This window comes from Corvus kubaryi, unplaced genomic scaffold (assembly GCF_017639235.1).
Source record: "Corvus kubaryi isolate FWS band 111438036 unplaced genomic scaffold, C.kubaryi_AGA036_p1.0 138, whole genome shotgun sequence".
NCBI classification, from domain to species: domain Eukaryota; kingdom Metazoa; phylum Chordata; class Aves; order Passeriformes; family Corvidae; genus Corvus; species Corvus kubaryi.
In genome coordinates this window covers 1-22,301 of record NW_024580672.1, presented here as the reverse complement: position 1 = coordinate 22,301, position 22,301 = coordinate 1, and the positions used below count along the sequence as shown (strand labels likewise).

At 43.7% G+C, this 22,301-nt stretch overlaps 1 protein-coding gene and 1 long non-coding RNA gene across 4 annotated transcripts in view; one reads left to right on the top strand and one right to left on the bottom strand.

The window, feature by feature from the left end:
- Positions 1 to 8,625, bottom strand: part of ZCCHC24 (zinc finger CCHC-type containing 24) — a 109,337-nt gene extending 100,712 nt beyond the window's left edge. The window contains exon 1 of one of the 2 annotated variants that reach the window (XM_042018520.1): positions 8,055 to 8,625. In XM_042018520.1, the coding sequence (XP_041874454.1) occupies positions 8,055 to 8,294 (240 nt within the window). In that variant the 5' untranslated portion in view covers positions 8,295 to 8,625. The remainder of the gene's footprint in view (positions 1 to 8,054) is intronic. The other variant, XM_042018519.1, reaches the window with a different exon arrangement.
- Positions 8,626 to 19,372: 10,747 nt separating this feature from the next.
- LOC121659905 lies at positions 19,373 to 22,289 on the top strand. Of its 2 annotated transcripts, none has more exons than XR_006014495.1 (3): positions 19,373 to 19,411; positions 20,188 to 20,678; positions 20,760 to 22,289. It is a non-coding gene; the product is annotated as an uncharacterized LOC121659905 (long non-coding RNA). The 2 variants fall into 2 exon arrangements; XR_006014496.1 differs by lacking the exon at positions 19,373 to 19,411 and adding an exon at positions 20,096 to 20,105.
- Positions 22,290 to 22,301: the final 12 nt, after the last annotated feature.

Genomic DNA, 22,301 nt, shown 5'->3' with positions numbered 1-22,301 from the left:
ATCACTGAGATACGTGGAACTCCTAGAAGCAAGAGAAATCTGTGAGAGCAAGCTGATCCCCTTAAAGTGTTTGCTTTGACGGCAGTTAGCTGGATGAGATGTAAATACAGATTTCCAGGTACCCACAATCCTTCTGCATAGGGTATTGCACTTGTGTTCATTGAAAAGAGACACCAAATCCTGGCACATGCAGGGAGTAGGTGTGGGTGGCCATTTAATGTAGCAGGAATTTATTTCTGCTTTGCATATGAGCTCAAGTCCTGGATCATGAGGGCATTTGCTAATCTTCAAACTATATTTATCGAAACACAAAATGTATTTCTTAAGAAACAAGTTTGGAAGACCAGGCAGCAGTTCTCCCATCAGCAGCAGATGAAAGAGCTAAGAAAAAGGGGTCTACAAGAGGCTCCTTAAAACTCCTCTTAGTCAAAGTATTGGACTTGTTACTATTTGCTTGCACCAAAACATATGACAGAAAGTAATGGGCTAGGCTTGTAACATGTTAAAACCCACCAAAGCTCCCCACAGCTGTGCTGGCCTGGCTAGACAATGAAAGACATGGAGAAAGCCCAGGACTTGTAACCCTGCATTTATTCTGCTTTCCTCAAGTGAATCTCTCTATAATTTTAGATTCTGCTTTTAGTAGATCACAAACTGTTTGCTATGGTTCTGAGAACAAGAACTGACCTGCAGGAAAAATTAAGTGATCCAAATTTTTACACTTACGAAATACTGTCTGTCTGAATTATGTCAGGATTACTGTAAGATTTGAATAGCTTTTTAAAATTTAATTAGCTGCTTTGATCTATTATAATTACTCTGGAACCCACACAGAACCCAAGTAAACCATGGGGAAAAGACTTATATTCTCCCCATTTAATTTAATCATTTCATTGTGGCTTTCTAAAAGAGGAGAAGCATTTCCAGAGGATAGCAAAATGGGCATCAGGCTGTTAGCAATTTTTCTGGGGAAAAGCAACTGGGGATAAGTACAGGTATTAATTGAGACATTTCATTAATCTGTTCAGGTGATACCCAGTATCCATTTTTAGGTAGCACTTATATGTGTGCATCTAATTTGGGTAACAGGACACAGTTGCTTTTGTTTCTATGCAAATACACATTATCAGTATTGTATGATTTAGCTTTGTAATATCTGTGCTTGCACCTTTTGACAACTGCACTGTGTTATTATTTTTCATGCTTCTTAAAGAAGCATGGAAAAGATTCTCTGGTCTTAGGTTTAAATTTCACTTAAATCATGTTTCAGAGCCCTTTTATGGTGCACTTAAATTCTGATCTGGAAAACTTTCCTCTGTGTTAATCCTCACCTGGCATCTGTCAGTAAAATTCAATCTTTTCTTTTAGTTGTCAATTACCAAAGTAACAATTACCAACATTGCTACAAGTTGTTTGTTATCTATCTTGTACAAGTACATAAAACCCCCAAACAAAACAACAAAACCGAAAAGGCCTGGGTGGGGCGGAAGAGGGGGATTGGCTTTGGGATAAGAGCAGTTTAGTCCACATCTTGGTTATGCAATTCATTCCATACACTTCACAAATTAATATATTGGTTCAAGTCAGACTTGGTTGTCTGATCATTTGTGCAGTTCACTGGAGAAATATCTTCCTTTTCTGTTCTGAATAACTGAGTCTGTGTCTGCAGAGCAAAAGAGGAGTGGATGAAAAATCATTACCCAACACACAGTTACATCACCCCTTTGTTTGGGTGCTTTGGCATGGAAGACACTGTAAACGCATAAAATAACTCTAAATGAAAGCTCTGTGTATAAAATATAATTGTAACAAGAATTCTACATCCTTTTGCCTCCAATTATAGGTTGGTGTGTTTTACTTTTCTATATACTGCCTGGCAAGTTTTTTTTCAAGATATGAATGCATTTGTGAGGCAGAAAAAGCATGCCAGTGCTTCTCTCAACGAGGCATTTGCATAGATACAAAATCCCAAGTGATTTAGAAGTTGGCAATGATTTTCAGCTAATCAGGAATAACAGATATAATTGGTCTATCTTCTATTGCCAGATTTTTCTTTTCAACCTATCAAAAATAAATCAATAGTAAAGCAGAAAGCACATATCCCTCTTCTTGAAGACTTGATTTACTTTCAGCAATTAATATTTTAGCTCTTGCCAGCTTTCCAAGCATGGTTCTGATTTTGATGTGAAAGCAAGTAGCTGCAGACTATTATGGTGGATAATACTTTCATTGTAAATGGACTAAAGCCCAGGTGTAAGTCATGTTTGAATTAGTTAAAGCTGGAGGTAGGGCAGGTGTGCTGCAGAGCTACAGCAGCATTTGTTGGAGGTGGGGGCAGTTTGTGGGTAAGGAAGCAACACAAGAGGTTCTGGCTGTTGGAGTAAATTCAAAACGTTTTCTTCTTATTTCTGGGAACTTTCTGCTGTTCTTAGTCAGGTAGGGAAGTCAGAGTAAAAGCAACATAATTGTATTTAGAACACTTTCTTTAGTGAAACAAATTTGGCTCTTGTGCATTTCCTCCTGCAATCAAAATGCTATTTTAGTAATTCAGTCTAAGTGTCAAGAGTAAGAAGAGTATCTACTATATGCAGTACTGTGCACTTATAAAAACACACAGAAACAAAACACTTAATCCTGGACAACTGAGAAGCCTAAAGCCATACCTAGGTGATACAAATGGAAGAGTGTAATTTGGATGATAATCTGAATTTCACACTTTTTATACAAGATAGAGATCTTATTTTCAGACTCCACTTCCTATAGTACCTTCACATGTGGGGTTTCTATTTCCCTGGCAAATGTGGGTGTTTTCCAAAGACTCTGGAAGTAGCAAAGCAGGAGGCCATAGCTGCAGAGATAAGAACAGGGAGCAAAAGAGAATGCTGGTAGACATAAACCCCTGAATTTTTGCATTTTAAAGCGTATGTCCAACTGGAATTGGGAACAGAATAGTTGTTAGCTCAAATACCTGTAACAGGATCTAAGATTTTGAGACCAGTGTACAGTGGGCTGTGAAAGCTGCACTTTGTGTGCTGAGGCAGCATCATCAAAAGGGCTCTGGAGCTTGGCTGTGTGGGAGGACAGAGGCTGGTGTTGCCAAGATTGCCAAATGCATGTTGTCCTCTGATTAACATAAGAGGTTCAGCTCCCTGGAATCTCTTACGAGGACTGATGTGAGAATTGACATTTAACTTCCTGAAAAGCATTTTGAAATTACTTGTCTGGCACTTTAAGTAGCCACAAAATATCTGTAGCACACAATCATCCTGAGGCAGAGAGCACAAGCTCCTGCAACACAGGAAGTGTTGTGCTAGTGTCTTTTCAATAAAATTTAGTGAAGGATAAGGGCACTCCAATGTTGGTACTTACACAAAGAATAGTGAGAAAAAATTAGGAAATCAATCAAATAAGAACCGTTATTATTAAAGGACGCTTCCAGGTACCATAGGCTGTGCTACTCTGTCAATAACTATGCTGAATAAGAGGAGGTAATACTGTGGCTGTTTAGTCTGTAGCTGAGAAAGCAAGAAGTCCTCACTTGAGTGCCTAGCACATTAAGCCCCCTGTGGATCAAAAACATGCTCTCTGTTAGAATAACTAATAATGTTACACAAAATTAAACAAATTGGACATGTTTTGGAGCATATGGCAATTTCTGCTAATCTGCATCTCTGTTGTGTTTGCCCTCAGACCATATTGGTTGTGAGCAGCCTCTTAAAAGGCATTTTGTTCTCTCTTTTACATCTTTTAATCATGGCTGTTCTTAGAGATATTACACTTAATTTAGGGGGCCAATGGCCTGATCTGGTATAGTAATCCTTGTATTCTTCTGATACTATGAGAATGGAGATTTTTTTTTTTTTAAATCTTACTATTATCCTCCAAATTACTTCATCTATGCCAAATAACAGATCTTTCTTCATAAAGTATCAGGCTAGTGTGTATCCCTCTAATTATATGAAAGACAGATGAACAACAAGTTTCTCTGATATAAAACATTTTTTGTAGAACTGCCGATTTCCTTCCCTATGTTTTTGTTCTTCCAGTGTTTCATCAGCTTTTGTTGTTAGTTTATGAATGCTTCTTTGGGAAGCTACCTAATCTGTCCCAGTGCTTCAGATCTGCTTCTATTTCACAGGGATTTGAATGTTATTTTTTATAGCACTCTGTAAACTTTTTAAACTCTACACATTTTTCTTTCCAAGCAAGTGATCCATACTTCACTGTAGCAAACTGAACTAGCTTGTGTGTTCTCACTCCCAGTTAGTTCCTCTCTTGCCTATAAGGACTGGATCTGGAAGTCTCCAAGTTGAAAATGGTGATTATTTTCTCATCTAGTATATGCAGTTATTTGTGCTTAAATAAAATCTGGTTTAGATCCAGAACGTGGCTGCCGTAGAGGTTTCTAGAAGGAATTTTGCTCTTGAAAGACACAGAAAGTAGAGAAAAAAGTTTAACTATCATAATACGACAATTTTTAGTTACCGCTTGCTGTCTCTTCTTGACCAAAGACAGCATTGACCTGGTAGGATGCCTCTTGTTAGTGTAGAAAAATACCTTATGACTCTCTTGCCCCCTTATTCTAGGTTTTTCAATTATAGCCCTCAATGACAAAGCCACAGATACCTGGCTGCGTCTCAAAAGCGTTAAATTCCATGTAACCAGCCCCACAACAAAGCCTCAAATACTTGGCTCTGATGGATGGTGTTATAATGAGGGTGGAGCTCAGTTCAATGGCCAATTTATTGCATCTTAATGGTCTAACATGCTTTTATTTCATATCTAGGACAACAAATGCTGCCATAAAGTTTGGTTTAAAGCAGGTCTGTTTTGCAAAATGAGTCTTGCATATGGAACAAAACACTCATTGTTACTTTACTGTTTAAACCTTTATTATTGCCTTTTTTCCCTTGGTACAATGGGCTTTTATGCACCAAACAGCTGTGTTCATCATGTTTATTTAGAAGGCATCCATTGTAGTGGAAAAAGTCTGGAGGACAAAAATCTTGAAGTACAAGACTACTCTGTGGGTGCTGGCACTTTTTTTTTTTTCTGTCCTGTTCCTTTGGTCAGTATGCAAGTCACATACACAGGCACTGCCATGCAGACTTGCAAACCCTGTATAATAGCAACTTTTCACAAGTGCTGTCTCTTATTCCAAGTGTTCTTCTCCAGAAATTTTCAATTGCAAGGCAACATACAGGACACACAACTATTTTACACCCTATGATCCTATCATTTCTCAATCTGTTGCTATTTTGGACCCTCATTAGGTCACTTTCCAAATATTGTGTACAGCTATGTGTCAATCATTGTCACAGCTCGGCTCCAGGCTAAGCCAACCCAGGACAAAACCATGAGGAAAAAAAAAATGCCAACCAAAGCAAGCACTGTGTAGAAAACAGTCAACAGTTTAACTGTGGAAAGCTATGTGTTGTTCCAAAGATAGCATAAGCCCACTTGCTGCAAAAACAGCATACAGCGCTAACGCTCTCCAAAATAATTTTACGCGGTTAAAATATGTAGTGTATACCCAATGGCATCTGCAAATAAACAGATGTTAGAATCTCAAGAATTAAGAGCATGACATTGTCGGAAACTCTTGGGCGACTCCTGCCAAAAAGCAGTCTAGTTTCCAGTTTCTGGAAAGAACAGAGCATCTAACATATTGATAGAACTTCTTTTGAGCAACAGTATCTCTAGCACCTTCTACACCCTTGAATGAAAGCTGCTGTATAAGCAGGCAGTGTTACCCTGGGAAATGGAAGGGTTTCCTACTTCCTTCAGGGTATATCCAGAAGGGCAGAGGCATTCCCATGCCATATGAGATGGCTGTGCTCCTTTCTCTCTTTTCAAGTTACCATGTATTAAGACATAGTTCAGGTAAATACTGGAAACACAGAAGTGTCTCTGCATCAGTCACATAGGCAATGCTATTGTTAAAGGCTGGAAAACAAATGGGAACAATCTAACATCCTTCATCTTTTAAAATATTAAAATATCTGTATAGAATGAAATGGCTTCTTATTTCCTGAGTGGTGAATGCTCTTGGCTTTCTACAGAGCTGGCATTCTCAGTTGCTGCTGCTGTTCATGTGCCTCAGGAAACTGTAACAAGGTTAACAAGAGCAGAATAAAGGTACAGCTTGTGGATGATAGGAATCCACACAGAAATGCAGTGAAGGTGACTTCTGGGATCTGAACAGCACAGTCAGGGGAAGGCTGCACAGGGGCTGACTGCTTGGAGCTAGGGCAGACACAGGGGCCTGAGGAAAGCCTGGCATACCAGGGAAATGATTTTCCAAAAGAAAGAAGTAAAGTTTGGGGGGGGAAATGGAAAGAACTATAAGCCAAGTGGAAAGGGAGTGTGACAAAAGGATTAGCCCCTACTTGCACAGAGCATAGTAGAAGCCGAAAATGAACTCGGGGAACTGTCAGGAAGAGAAAACTGTTTCTCAGAGACTGTTTCAAAGGCTTCCTGAATGCAGTCTCCACTTACTTGTTTCTTCCTTTTTCTCCCAAAAAGAAAAAGGACCTGCTGTGAGCAGAATGTATTCTGACTTGAACAAACATGGGCCTGAACAGAGTCCCAGTCTGGAAACCATGCAGGCCAAACTCCTGGAGTCTTGCTGCTACCTGGGTGCCATAAAGCTTGTACACCAAGGAGGAAGGGGCAAAATCTACAATTTGTCATCAACAGGTAGGTAGCTAATAGTTTAAATTGCACTGCCTGCTAATCTTTTTTGCAAAATCAATGTGCTTGTTAGGCCTATATGTTGTTAAACTGCCTATGTCATGCTTAATAAGATTTAATCAGGTTGAACGGGTTTTGAACTACATACTCCCAAAAATAGTGCCCATTTTGAGACTGGATATGCTTTGTTAAATTCTTAAAGAAGGAAGAATTTCTAATTATAGGAAAAAGCATGTGTCTATATAACTCTGCCTCTTAACTGTTAGCAGCTCTAATATGAGAGCAGTTGGGGAATTTGATTTGGTTTTAATTAATAACTCCATACCTTTTCTGACAGAACAGGAAGGTGTATTTTGACTGAGGATACATTTTAAGTCGATGTTTAACATAAAGGTGCTGGAAGGACTTTGAAATGTCATTCCATAGGAAGTGCCAGAGCAGGTTGGGATGTATAGTCCATCTAACCCCCATCAAACAGAGATGCTGTTGAATACCTCCGGCAAGAGTCCCACAGTAGGGTGCCAAACTGTAGTTGGATCATTTCTGGAATTTCTGGAGAGGCTGGGAGCTGTGGTGTGTGAGGTGCCACCTTGCAGTATCTCCACACATGTGAAATCCCTCCAATGCAGAAGTGCTTGACCTCAACAACTTCCTGTGACAGGGAGTTCCACAGTGAATTGTCTTTGCATACCCTAGTTTTTTAGCTTCCTTCCCTTTGGTTTCATTTAGTCTTGTTCTTGCGGTACGAAACGTGCACAAAACTTTTTTCGCTGTTTTTATCACGTTCCTGTTTATATCTCTCCCTTTCAAATAGTGCCTGCCTTTGATCTCTCATAAGCTATATGTATTCTTGTACCAAGCTTTTTAAGTAACACTCTGGGGGGGGGGGGGGGGCAAAACCCCGGGCGGGCCGGGGGGGGGGTGGTGGTGGCGGCGGTGGTATTTTTACACGTTATGACGGATGTAGCACTTTTTGCGTGTCCTGCCCTCCGTCCCTCCGGCCGCGCACGGGAAATCGGTGTAACCATTGACCAGACTGTCAACACGGGCGCCCCGCGCCGCTGGCGGGCGGCGGGAGGAGGCGGCGGCTGCGCCAATGCCGCGGCGGCGCCTCGCCCCGGCCCGTTAGCGGCACGGGCAGCGAGGGAGAGCCCGGCGGGAAGGGGGCGGCCGGGCAGGAGCACAAGGAGCCTGCGCGGGCGGCCGAGCCGCCCCGGCGTGCGCGGCGGGGAGCGGAGCTGCCCCGCGTCGGGCGGGCTCGGTCCCGGCCCGGGGAACGGGGCAGGAGGCTCCCGAGGCATCATGGCGGTTGTGGCCCGGGGGGGCCGGGGGCTCCGCGCCGGGCGGCGCGGCGGACTCACCTCGCTCCGCTGGAGCTGGAAGAAGCTGTTGAGATAGCTGGAGCTGAGTGAGGAGCCCAGCTCCGGGGTGCTCTTGGTGTAGCCGAGGTCGGGATGCTGGGACGAGGAGGGCTCGGGTCTGAAGGCATCGAAGGCGCTGGCCTGGTGCGTGTCTTGCAGCGAGAGATAGACCCAGTTGAGGAGCTGGGCGGGCTGGTACACGGACGCGGCGCTAGTGTCGATGGTTGACAACAAGCTCATCTTTCCCCCCGGCTCTGCCGGCGCGGCTGGCCCCGCGGTGCCGGTCCCCCTCCCCGCGCTCCGGCAGTGCCGCTCTCCCGTCCCTGCCCGCGGCGCTTCCTCCTGGCCGCCCGGAGGAGAGGACGGGCCGGGGGCTCGCTGCCGCGCCCCGCGCCGCTCTCGCTCCCCTAAGGCCGGCGGCGCCCGCGCAGCCCCAGCGCTCCGCGCAGCACGGGCATCGCTGCCGCCGCCCGCGGGCTCCGCAAGAAACTTTGTGCGCGCTCCGTCCCGCCCGGCCGGTGCCTGCCCCGCTATCTGTCTTTATTCCCACTCCCGCAGGCAGCGGCGGGGAGGGGCTGCCGGCGCTCCGGCGGCGGCGCCGCGCCCCCATAGGCCTCCCGGCCGCCGCGGGGGTGCAGGGGCGTCCCGGCGCCGCTCCGCCCCCGCCCTGCCCGCCTGAGCGCGGCGAGAGGAGCGTGTGCGGCGGAGGTCCCTGGGCTGCTGGCCGCGGGTGTCCCCGGACCGCTGGCCACTCGCCCGCCTGGGTCGCGCCGGCTCCCTCGCTCGCTCCCCGGCCTTCCTTTTCCTCCTTCCTGAAGATTTTTGCACTAAACACGCTCAAAGCCCTCCCGAGGGCTCTTCGCTGGGCCCTTTTGGGCTTGTTTTTAACTCGACTTCCTAACTAAATTCCGCTCGGCTCTCGTCAGCCCGCCCTCTCTTTTCACTCTCATTTCTGTTTCTTGCTGGTGCTGGGAGTTCATTGCAATCTGAGGTTCCTTCTCGCTAAATCTCTGTCAGAACTCCAGGTTTGCGAAGCCCTGCGCGGCAGCTGAGGTTGTGCCAAGCCGTGCAGAGTTAGGTCTTTCCAAATAAGGCAGGCGAGCGGCGTGATGTTCCCTTTGAAATCCATCTAGGTAGCCCTGGCGTGGGCTCTTGGGGAGCCTGGCTGTGGTGGGATACCCGGGAGTTAAAGCTGAGTAGGCCTTTTAAGGAGTCGGTAGCACAAAAGAGGATGATGAATGATTCCTGTTTTAGGAGGGAGCCTGAGTGGGTAAGCTGGTAATTACAGTTCATAAACTTTTCCTGCTGCCTTCCCTGCAGTGAGTGGAACAGGGCAACTATTTCTCGCTTTGGTACAAACACCGTAGCAATCAAACTGGGAGTTTTCAGAGGAGCTCCCAGGAGGTAACTTAAAAACTCGAGCATAGCTCCTTGTGCCCTTTCCCGAGTGACAAAAGGGTAAAAATTAGTGTGTCTTCCCAGTTTGGTTTAGGAAAAAAAAAAGCCTCCCTTACTTAGATAACAAAAAATAAAAATAATCTGACCTTTGAAACATCAAAGTTGGCGTCTTGGTTTGCTGTAATAAGCCATATGTCTCTGCCAAGATAGGAGAAAAGTCACTGTTCTGAAAAGGCATGGTTACAAGCAACAGAAAATGAGCGTCAGTGTGCAAACAGTAGAAAATGCTGTTCAGTTGTCAGCTGCAAACACCAAAGATGGATGCATTCAACTTTTGAGAGCAGGTGGTTAGGGCAGCAGAGCAATCTGCTTGCAGGAATTTGAGTGCAGGTGAAGATTCTAACTTTCCAGAACTGCAAGGTGAAACTTGGAACAGCTGAATCAAACTGAAGTCCTTTAGTGAGGCTAGTATCTTTTTCTCTTTTTCTTTCTTCTTTCTTTTTTTCCTTTTTTTTTTTTTTTAGTGACAAAGTCCTTGCAGCACAAATGCAGCTCACTCTTTTGTAAACTCTCTTGCTTTAGAAACCCTTTGGGGCACATCTGAACATGTATAGATCAGCATGAGTAGGAACCCATGTAAAGGTTCTTTCTTTATACTCTGTCTACAGCAGAGATCGTAACAGAAGATTTCAATCAAATTGCATCCTGAACTTAAATAGTTGCATAGTGTTTTAAAGAAGGAAAAGGTGGATGAGGCTTAGTGACTTAATAAAATGTGGGAGAAGATTTTTCATTATTTGCTGCTAAATGAAGAAAAAACCCCAAGAAACAGATATCACATCTGAGGAACTTGCCTTTCTGGCAGATGGTTATTAAAAAACTCAGGATATGGTAGAAAATCTAGAAGGGGGAACTAGGCTGAAGCTGCTTGTTTTGTTGTTGTGGAGATGTTTGGATTTTTTTTTTTTTTGTAGGCATGCTAATTCCTTCCTTAAAGACAATTTCTATTCTTATCACTTCCCTCTTTTATTTGATAAGTTAAATACATGTATTTTTATTTGGCAGCTCCACTGTTCACTCTGTTTAGTAAGATGCTGTGAAGGAAATGGGATTTCTGAACAGGCAGAAAAGGTAACAGGGTTCTTGTAGCAAAAGAGGTCAAAAGCAAAGATCAAAATAAAGAGTGGTGAAGGTGATGTAATGTTTTGGATGAAGAGTTTTTGGTATATTTTGATCCTTTTTCCCCTCTAAACTGAATATAGCTCTCATTGTAGGTGATAGGATTGCTTTAGACAACACAGTAGAGATTGCTGCGGGGCAAGGGAAGGTGGAGTTAAGAGTGTGTTTATTGCAGCAGTTGCATTCATGAATGCAGCAACCCCTTATGATGTGAGGGGCACCACGCGCTCCACCGGATGCATTTGAACAGAGAGCTTTTGGCTGTCATTGCCCCTTGACAGTAGCCCTGGTGGCTTCTAGTAACCATGCAGAGGAATGAGTAAATTGAATAAATGTTTTGTTTGGCGTATCAGGAAAGGGAAAGGCTGCAAATGCATGCATTATGAGGAGCTTGACTGAAAAGCACTCACACTTTGAGTTTCAGTTGTCATCCTGGCCTCCTGTACAGTTTCTTCTGGAGAACAGTTTCAGGCAGTTCCCCTCCATTTCTGAATTTAATACTACTCTTAGCTTAGCAAAATGCTGCTGCCACACTTGTTACAGTCCACTTAAGTTCAAGATAGCAATTTTTTCGTTGGAAGTCCACTCTTCACTTCTGGGAGTCAAAGGTAAGTGAGGAGAAGATGGGTACAAATGGTTTGTTTAGCAGATACATGACAGTGCAGAAAAAGGTGTCAAGGTCAATTGCATCTATTCTTCTCAGAAATACTTGAGACAAAAGTGCCCAACAAAGGTAGTCTGATGGCTTTGAGATATCTTCCAGACATGCACAGTATCTTCCTGTTGATTATTTGGGGATGTAGTGTAAGTGACATCAACTACATGGATTTTACATCAGTGTTATGGTGCCAAAACATCTGTGAATCCTCTTGGTTTTCTTAATGAGTACTGCTAATGACGTAAAAAAACCAACTGGAACTTTAACACCAAACTTGGAATAAATTGAATGGCTTAAGTGACTTGGAAAATAGAAGCCTTGAAAAAAGTCAAAGGCAAACGCAGCAACAGGATTCAGCTGCTTCAGTCCTATTCTTTGAGTAGTGGGTGCTCATGTAATTTATCCAAAATCTCCTTGTAACTGCTCACTCAGCCTGACCCCTTGGTGATCTGGACATCGTGTGGCTGCACCCTTCCCATGGCATCTTTACAAGAGTGAGGAACGTAATTTTCCACTTCTGGCCAGGAATTGTTTCATAATCTAATGTATTTATGTTCTTGCTTGTACTCGTCATACTTTTAGATGACATCAGCCTTTAAACTATATATATGATTGTAATTTTTTTTTTAAGAAATTTTGTACGGTTCTCCATATTTTAAAAATGCATGTGCCCTACTACAAGTATTCTGGATTCTTGTGCTTTTAAATGTGTCTTAGTCTGAATTGCTGTCTTCTTAGTCATCTTCTAGATTAGATGGGGCTCCAGTAGGAAAATAGAATGAATACCCAAAACTGCCAATAAGACTAGAGAACATGGGTAACTTGAACCCACCACTGTATTCTCCAGTTTCTGTAATCAGGATATACATAATGCAATAGGCCATTCATCTGCAGTGTAGCTGGAATATTCCAAACGAATGTTTTTCATCTGCTGCAGCAGAGATTCTTATCTTATTAGGAAATAATTTTGCTATGTGGTGGAGACTGTGTAAGCACTCTTTGAATTATGAGAAGGCATTTCAGCAGAGTTGTAAACTGTGAAAGCACATCTGCACATGGCGTTTGTGAGTTATGGATGTTACGACCACTTGTGCTCGCTGTGTAGGTACAACAGTTCCACTGCCAGCAATGAAATGAAGCATAAACCAAAGTTAGTGAAAGTGAGTCTGGGAAATGCATGTGCTTGGGTATGTAACACCATGGATTTTTGCACCTATCTAAAGGATCACCTGCAACCCAGTGCTTAGGTACAGAAGTAAAAATTCCTGTTTTCTTCCTCCTATCGCTTTGACACAGAAAATTCAGGAAAAATATGAATATGAAGGTGTAGTTCATCCATATGTGGAATGTTAGTAAATATATACCATATGCAGTGATGGTTTGCTGTGGATAGTGTGTGAAGCACAATTCCTGCAAGACTGTCTGAAACCACCAAGTAGGTAATTGGTGTAACAGATCATCTTGGAGCACACAGATTTTGTACCTGGCCAGTTTGTGGTTTCAAGTCTTGGGGCCTCCTTGCTTGCTCTCTGTTAAGATGTCATTGCTGAGTAATTTCATGAAATAAGCCCTGGATCTGAGTAGCTGTGTGAGAAATAGTGGTTTGATTTTTTTGGTATTGTTTTACAAAGCTTCCTGTACACTCTTCAGCTGCAGCGTAGGCATCTGAGTTGTTCCATTATTTCAGTTTTAAAAGGCAGTATCTCCTTGTTTCTAGTACTGATCTAAAAGTTCAGCATCCATGTCCAAAACAGTAGCTGAGGTATCTTGTTCCTTTTAGTTAGCCCATCCTAACCCCTTTCACTTGCTTGACCTAGGAATCTTAGAGAAGTCCAAGGAAAAGAGCAGAGCAGATAAGAACAGTAGCAGTTAGGGAAAGGTGGGTGCAGAGGAGTTCACCTGCTTTACCTGAAGTGTCTGCATTGGAACTGCTGCTGATGCTTGCTCTCCAGCCAGAGAAATGGCAGGCAAGTGGGGAGGCCCGGGGGTTTTTTGTCACCTGGGGATCCCTCTAACCTGCCTTATGCTGTAGGAGACCCTTTACTGAAGGTTAGATGGCCTCAGTGCTTTGTAACTGATTCCTAGCCGAAGAGTAAGTTAGCTGCTCTTTATGGAGGCCCTTAAAGACCTCGGTGTTAAAGAATGCAATAAAAATCCTCAAGCAACTACCCAAGGAGGGAAAGGAGGACTCTTGATCTTTTTGGAAATGCATGGAGGGTTTCATTTGCATTTTTCTGTGTGTGCCTTTACTGCATATAGTATCTCTGCCTGTCTACTTCTCTCATCAAATCCATGGTACGGCAAGCTCCAGGAGGCAGAGATTGTGCCTAATTGCTTGCCACTTCTCTGTTCTTCCCTAGGAGCTCCACCAGATGCATTCTTCCAATGACTATAAATTCTGCTTGCTGAGGTAGAACAAGGCTTTGAGTTAGAGCAACTGCAAGAGACAAAAAGAATGCCAGGTACATGAAATGCTGATTAGTGGATGGCACAGGCCTCAGTAGTAAATAGAACATGAAAATGTCAAGAGGGAACTGTTGGGACCTGTGAACAGAGTGGCTGTGGTGGAATTGGAAGCTGGGATTGTATCTACAATTATCTTTTGGTTAATGAACTATTTGATTGCTTTTTGTGAAAGTGCTGATTGTCCTTAAGTCAGATCAGGTCTGGAAGCAGTATTTTATTCATGCTATGGGGATCTGCTGGCACCCCAGCCATCACAGCGTATGCCACTGCCGCCTGCTTCAGCGTTGCACTCTCACTAATTTCTTCTTAACGCTTTCTTTACCTACCCAGGATTGTCTGTGGGTTTGCTTTTTCTGTTTTATGCCCTCTTTCTTTTAGGCTGAGTTACAAAATGACTATATAATTTGTTCATGAGTATATATGTCTTATCCATGCTGAGCTGCCATGTTAATTGTAGAGTAGCCTAGAATTAGTTGCTAATCTTAATTGGCACTAACCCTGTTGCATGGAAGTTTGTTTCCTAGGTACTTTGAGTCAACACAATATTTATCTGAGACTTGGAAACTCTCCAAGCAGGTTTCAGGCAATTCTTTACATAAAAGAAATGAACTGCAGATGACTGAAGACACAAGGTTTTTATTTTCCAGAACTTGGGCCTCTGTCTCATACAAGGGCTCAATTCTTGCTTCAATCAGCGCACCTCACACACTTAGAAAATTTGCCAGGACCATCTGCTTTTGAGCTGTCTGATGCAGGCAGTGGAATGACAGTATGTACCGATTAATTTACAGCTCTGTATGGGAAGAAGCAGTTGCCTGTTACCATCCCACCAAGGGCCTAAAAGTCATCAGCTTCTATAACACAGGTTTTGGATTAGATTTCCGACGTCAGTCCTGGTGTGTAGTTTTATGAGAACAATGATATTGGTGCAGATATGGACCAAGAAATTCTAGTAAAAAACCACTTTCCATATATATACATCTGTCAATCATGGATAAAAATCACAGTGATATTAGATAAGTTAGCGCTGCTAATGGAACATAGAACCCCTACTTGAAAACATTCAAAACTGTCCTTTTCCTTTTTAATCCAGGCTTTTTCTTCACCTCAATTAATACAATTGACAGACACCATTCTCTCTCACATATGTCTTGTTTAGTAGAAGCACTATATTCCAATCATTCCCCAAGAAAAAGGAAATATTCATAAGGAAAAAAAGTGCTCTTCTAAAGCCTGTGTAAAAACAGTTCTTGGTATAAAGCTGCTTCTCCCTGCTCAAATCCCCTTTCATGTTAGCCCAGTTTAATTCTGCTGACAGCAAAACATGCATTTCTAGCAAGACATTTTCTTTGTTCCTTCAATACAATCCTAAATAAGCAAGATGAAGTTATAGTGAAGATTACAGTAGACAAATGAACCAGAAGGGTATAGCCATGCATGCCTTAGGGAAAAATATACCACGCTTCTTGGTGTAAAACTGGAGTATTTTAAACCATATCATTCTTAAGGAAATTTTTCTTGCCTGCTAACCTGAAACTTTATTTTTACTCTCCATGTTGGCCTAGACACTACTGCAGACTCTTACAATGAACCTCTTAAGACTGGTGCCAGTACTGACATGACCCTTTCCCATGTAGTGAGACAAGTAACTTCTCCTATAAAGGGCTGAACAAGCCTACCAGTGTCTCTATCTTAAACGTAGCTGTTAATTTGGAACTGTTAACATATACCACCTGGTCCTGTGAGGATGGGATTAGCCAAGGGTATCATTAACACTAATAACTTGTTGAATGAAAAATGCAAATGAAAGCTGAGGAAGTCTGCAAGGGTGTAATTGCCCCAAAATTTACTTTCCAATATTTCTACCTTATGGAATGTAATATTTGCTCAGAAATGCAGACAGCCAATGAACAGATAATATGTTAATTGATGAACAAGTGAAAAAAGTGTAGCATTTATTTTCCCAGCTTTAATATTGATTGCACCTTGTTTTCTTTCACTTATCTCAGCCCAAGCTGTAGGCCAGGGCCAGCTACAGTGTGTATGTGACTGTGTAGCTACAGAAACACATTCTCCTGCTGATGTGTGTCCACCTCACTGTTTCTGCCACAGAGCCCCTGTCACTGAGTGAAAAACATTCATCCCCATCAGCATTGTCAGAGATATTCCTTAAAAGTGTGTCAAAAATGAATTGCTGTGTAAATGAGGACATGAAGGAATGGGTGGATGTCCCAGTATAGTCTTAGTTCTTACCTTACAAACCATAGCAAAAGGTCTTGCGCGTTTTTACCCTGGGAAACATAAAGGGTAAGTATAGAAAATCATAGTTTAAATCTTTTCTTGATAGCTCACTCCTCTGCTGGTTGCCTTTCATGCCTTCAGGTGAAACATCTTTCAGGAAAGTGGCTTCAGCTCACCAGCACAAACACCAGTGATGTCAAAGGTACTATGTATTCCTGCCATTGCCAAATTTCAGCTTTGCTAATGGCACAGTTATGTATTGCATTCACCAAAAATATTTTCCCTATCCCTGAATGTTTTAATTAAAAACTGCTACAATGAAATTATATTGAACAAGAATGTATCCAGTTCTCTAGAGAAATGGGACAGTACTTGAGCAAACTGAGCTGGTTTTCTTGCATTCTTTTTGAATTAGTGAAATTTCTACTAAAAATACTCTGTTAATTCATAGTACTTTCACAGAAAAACCTAAACTAAAATCATACATGTCGAGTGTGTGGGTCCCCAAACCAGCTAGATTTTCCAAAAAACAAACAAACAAAAAGTTGAAATTTTGGATAGTAATTATGTATTTATTTTACATTTGTGGAATACGCAGTTTGTTTACTAAGACTTCTAGTGGTACAGATGAAATTACTGACTATATGAAATTGTTGAACCTTCTCTCTGTAGGTCTAGCTTGTTTTTGCTTAGTTGATAATGTATTTTGAATGAAGGACATGGCAGTGAGTGGGAGTTCAACTTCTAGTCTGTGTTCATCTTTGCTGTCTTAGGTTCAGAGGAAAGGAGAATTAATTTTAAAAGCCCTTCAAATGTTAAAATGGGTTATCATCTACCATTTTAAGGATTAGAACACTGTCATGTACAGATTACTTCCAAAGAAACCAATAAAAATTGGTTTTTATCTTCTGAAAGTTGGGGTGCAGGGTATTGCCCCTCATTAATGAGAACCAGAGGGGTCCAGAGCATGACTGAAGGCTCTGCAGAAAAAAGTCCATGTTCTGCTTTATCACTGGTGTATATGTGCTTGTCAGTTTGCCTCTGGTGTAAGCATGTGTGTTTTGGCCATATCTATATCAAAATAAAGCAGAGTGGGGATGACAAATAGTAACATCCCCAGCGACGCACAGCACAGGAAAGGATCATGCTTTTCAGCCTGTTTCTTTCTAGGTCATGAATGACTTGCATGAAGATGTCAGTATCCTGCATCTGTTTCCCTATTTTTCCAGATGTCTTGAGGTGAGATAAGAGGATTCATGCAGCTAGGAGAAAAATCCACAACTACTTATCTGTATTGTGATTTTTCTTGTGTTAGCAGAAAAATATCAGGCATCCCTTGGCAAACTGAGTGTTACCAAAAAATTTCGCTGGTCCTAAGCTTACCTAAATTTAGTAAAGAATTCAACAATATATTAGAAATAAAATCCTTTATTTAACTTCTTTTAAAACTTTCCCCTTGATGAACTGAAAATATGACTGTGCTGCAATTATTGCCAAAATTATGATTCTCTTTAAGAAGTCTTTCGAGAAGAATGGACAGCGACAACTAATATTCCCAGTAAAATGTTGTGGTTTGGCTTTGATTTGTGGTTGTCTGTGGCTGGGGTGTCAGCTGGAGTAGCAATTTGCAGAAGTACTTCCAAAACCATAATTAATTTTCAGCTGTAGTTGGACAGTTTGAACAGGGTTCAGATTTGGTTCTATTCTCTATTTTAAAATAACTTTATCTGAAGTGTACAAACAGTACAAAAGATTCTCTTTTTCTTTCTACCATCATAGCTATGTGATTGTAATTCTTTCATAAAGAATGGCTCTAGAAGACCAATAAATAAATAATTCATGCTATGTCCCCCAAAAATCTGCTTTCTGGATGGCTTGAAGGCTGTACGGTAGCAGGAAACTTGGGTTACATTGGGACATTTTTAAATTAACAGTCACACTTTTAACATGAATAATTGCTTTTGATCATAATAGCAGCCAGTCTGCAAGGACTAATAAATTCCACTGAGTTACCAGAGATAGAGCTTAGTCTCCTTGGGCTCTATAATGTATTTTTAATCGGACTACTATGGCTCTGTGGTACCCGCATATTCCATTGAAAGCTTGAAAATCACTCAGTTATAACTCAGTAGAAATTGAAAGAATCATATATCCTGCCACGGTGGCTTAAATTTTTGGCTTCTAGTAATTTGCAAAGTTTGGTGAAAAAGCCTAATTCTTTTCAACCTGCTTCTCTAATCATTCACTTTTCCTTACTGAGTTATTGTTTATCAGTAAATTCTTTGTTCCTTTTCTTGGCCTGTAATAGTTTGGGTGCTTATTGTTTCGAAAGTCTATTTGGAGAAGTAACAGCCCTACCCAAGTGGTGGATAGGATATAGGGTTATATCTGTGTGTGTGATTTCATTTTTTTTTAAAGGCAAATCAATGGCTCTGGCACCCCCACCCTACACATTTTTGTGTTTTTTCTCCCTAAGGCAAGATAATAGTCTTGCCATCTAGGCCAGAAGTCAAAGCACAGATTTGTTTAGAACGTGCTATGGGTGCTCTGAGATGTGAATAAAAACAAGTGAGGAGAACAGCCCCAACAATATTTATGACAGGAACTGGTCCTGGTCTGGACTGAAACATTGACATAAATGTTCTCTGGGTTAGCCTACCTGAGACCAGAGCGTGAACTACACTGTTCCTCTGGCTTTCCTCCTTGCCCTTAAGAGAAGATGAAGTATATTTCTGTGCTGGTCCTGGGACTGAATACAAATTCCTTCCTTTCCCCTTCCCATCCATTTAGGATGGATATAGTAGTTCTCCCTCTTGTGTGGGTTTTTGTTGTTCTTGTTGCTGGGTTTCTTTGATTTGGCTCTTTGTTTGAGGGGGGTTGGTTTGTTTCTGGGGGTTTTGTTTGGGTTTTTTGTTGTTGATTTCTTCACCCAGTTATACAGCTTTTTATGCTTTCTCTTCTGTGGAGGCATGAAAGAAGGCTCTCAGCTGAGCATTTTTGTTACTAAGAGTTTCAAAATGGTAAGATGACCCCCCCCTCTGTGTTTTTGAAGAGCACAGAAAGTTACATGAAAGCTTACCATATTGGCATTGCAGGAATCACAAAATGTTTTCGTGCTGTGATACCTTGAATAGTTTGTCTTTACTTGTACTATTTCTATGTTTCTTTCATTATGTAGACTATTTATCCTTTTCCGTGCTCAACTTTGCATGCCTTTTGCATGGTCAGTGTCCCTGGAGCTCCTGGCTCTGTGGTTTTCTGAACACTAAACCTAGGCCTAGGCGGAGGCATAACCCTAACCCTAGCTTTAGCCAGAAATCGAGCATTGGGCTGTGGTGAGTTCCAAGCAGAAAGAAGAAAAGGGGGAGGAAGGTTTTGGGCTGTGCTGCGCTCACCTTGGCATGCCTTTTGCATGGTGAGTATCCCTGGAGCTCCGGGCTTGGTGGTTTTCTATACCCTAACCCTAGGCGTAACCCTAACCCGGACCCTGACCCTAACCCTAACCCTAGCTTGAGCCAGAAATTGGGTTGTGGGCCGTGGCGAGTTCCAAGCAGAAAGAGAAAAGAGGGAGCGAAGTTTTGGCTTTTCCATGCTCAACTTTGTATGCCTTTCGCATGGTCAATGTCCCTGGAGCTCCTGGCTTTGTGGTTTTCTGAACCCTAAACCTAGGCTTAGGCCTAGGTGTAACCCTAACCCTAACCCTAGCTTGAGCCAGAAATCCTGAAGTGGGCTGTGGAGAGTTCCAAGCAGAAAGAAGAAGGGGGAGCAAGGTTTTGGGCTGTGCTGCGCTCACCTTGGCATGCTGTTGGGGTCCCTCCCCTGCCATGCAGCCCTGGGAGAGGGGCACTGGGGGGAGACACGGGGTCTCCCTGCCGCTGGTCAGCCTTGTTCCCCATTGGTTGGTTTGGGTTCCCTGATAACGCCAAGGACCCTGGGGTCCCGTGACTGCGGAGTTCCTGAGCAGAGCCCCGGCCATGCGGCTGGAGACATAAACATCTCTGAAATATCTACCATGTATCTGTCCATATATACTTCGTTTTCCATGAGACTCGTGGTTTGAAATATACTTGTTGCAGTAATCCCCACTGCGACAGCATGCCTTTTGCATGGTGAGTATCCCTGGAGCTCCAGGCTCGGTGGTTTTCTATACCCTAACCCTAGGCGTAACCCTAACCCCGACCCTAACCCTAGCTTGAGCCAGAAATCCGGCAGTGGGCTGTGGTGAGTTCCAAGCAGGAAGAAGAAGGGGGAGGAAAGTTTTGGCTGTGCCCTGCTCAACTTTGCATGCCTTTCGCATGGTCAGTGTCCCTGGAGCTCCTGGCTTTGTGGTTTTCGCAGCCCTAATCCTCGGCGTAACCCTAGTGCTAACCCAAACCCTAGCTTGAGCCAGAAATCGGGTTGTGGGCCGTGGCGAGTTCCAAGCAGAAAGAAGAAGGGGGAGCAAGGTTTTGGCTTTTCCGTACTCAACTTTGTATGCCTTTGGCATGGTCAGTGTCCCTGGAGCTCCTGGCTCTGTGGTTTTCTGAACCCTAAACCTAGGCTTAGGCATAGGCGTAACCCTAACCCTAACCCTAGCTTGAGCCAGAAACCGAGCATTGCGCTGTGGTGAGTTCCAAGCAGGAAAAAGATGAGGGAGCAAGGTTTTGGCTTTGCTGCGCTCACCTTGGAATGCCTTTTGCATGGTCAGTGTCCCTGGAGCTGCTGGCTTTTTGTTTTCTGAACACTAAACCTAGGCCTAGGCGTAGGCGTAACCCTAACCCTAGCTTGAGCCAGAAATCGGGCAGTGGGCTGTGGTGAGTTCTGAGCAGGAAAAAGAAGAAGGGGGAGCAAGGTTTTGGCTGTGCCCTGCTCAACCTTGCATGCCTGTCGCATGGTCAGTGTCCCTGGAGCTCCTGGCTCTGTGGTTTTCTGAACCCGAAACCTAGGCCTAGGCATAGGCGCAACCCTAACCCTAGCTTGAGCCAGAAATCCTGAAGTGGGCTGTGGTGAGTTCCAAGCAGGAAAAAGACGAGGGAGGAAGGTTTTGGCTTTGCTGCGCTCACCTTGGCATGCCTTTTGCATGGTGAGTATCCCTGGAGCTCCTGGCTTGGTGGTTTCCTATACCCTAACCCTAGGCGTTACCCTAACCCTGACCCTAACCCTAGCTTGAGCCAGGAATCCGGCAGTGGGCCGTGGCGAGTTCCAAGCAGGAAGATGAAGAGGGAGCAAAGTTTTGGCTGTGCCCTGCTCAACTTTGCATGCCTTTGGCATGGCCAGTGTCCCTGGAGCTCCTGGCTCTGTGGTTTTCTGAACCCGAAACCTAGGCCTAGGCGTAGGCGTAACCCTAACCCTAACCCTAGCTTGAGCCAGAAATCCAGCATTGGGCTGTGGTGAGTTCCGAGCAGAAAGAAGAAAAGGGAGCAAGGTTTTGGGCTGTGCTGCGCTCACCTTGGCATGCCTTTTGCATGGTGAGTATCCCTGGAGCTCCGGGCTCGGTGGTTTTCTATACCCTAACCCTAGGCGTAACCCTAACCCTGACCCTAACCCTAACCCTAGCTTGAGCCAGAAATCCAGCAGTGGGCTGTGGTGAGTTCCGAGCAGGAAGAAGAAGGGGGAGCAAAGTTTTGGCTGTGCCCTGCTCAACTTTGCGTGCCTTTGGCATGGTCAGTGTCCCTGGAGCTCCTGGCTTTGTGGTTTTCGCAGCCCTAATCCTCGGCGTAACCCTAGTGCTAACCCTAACCCTAGCTTGAGCCAGAAATCGGGCAGTGGGCTGTGGTGAGTTCTGAGCAGGAAAAAGAAGAAGGGGGAGCAAGGTTTTGGCTGTGCCCTGCTCAACCTTGCATGCCTTTCGCATGGTCAGTGTCCCTGGAGCTGCTGGCTCCGTGGTTTTCTGAACCCGAAACCTAGGCCTAGGCATAGGCGCAACCCTAACCCTAACCCTGGCTTGAGCCAGAAATCCTGAAGTGGGCTGTGGTGAGTTCCAAGCAGAAAAAAGACGAGGGAGCAAGGTTTTGGGCTGTGCTGCGCTCACCTTGGCATGCCTTTTGCATGGTGAGTATCCCTGGAGCTCTGGGCTCGGTGGTTTTCTATACCCTAACCCTAGGCGTTACCCTAAACCTGACCCTAACCCTAACCCTAGCTTGAGCCAGAAATCCTGAAGTGGGCTGTGGTGAGTTCCAAGCAGGAAAAAGACGAGGGAGCAAGGTTTTAGCTTTGCTGCGCTCACCTTGGAATGCCTTTGGCATGGCCAGTGTCCCTGGAGCTGCTGGCTTTTTGTTTTCTGAACACTAAACCTAGGCCTAGGCGTAGGCGTAACCCTAACCCTA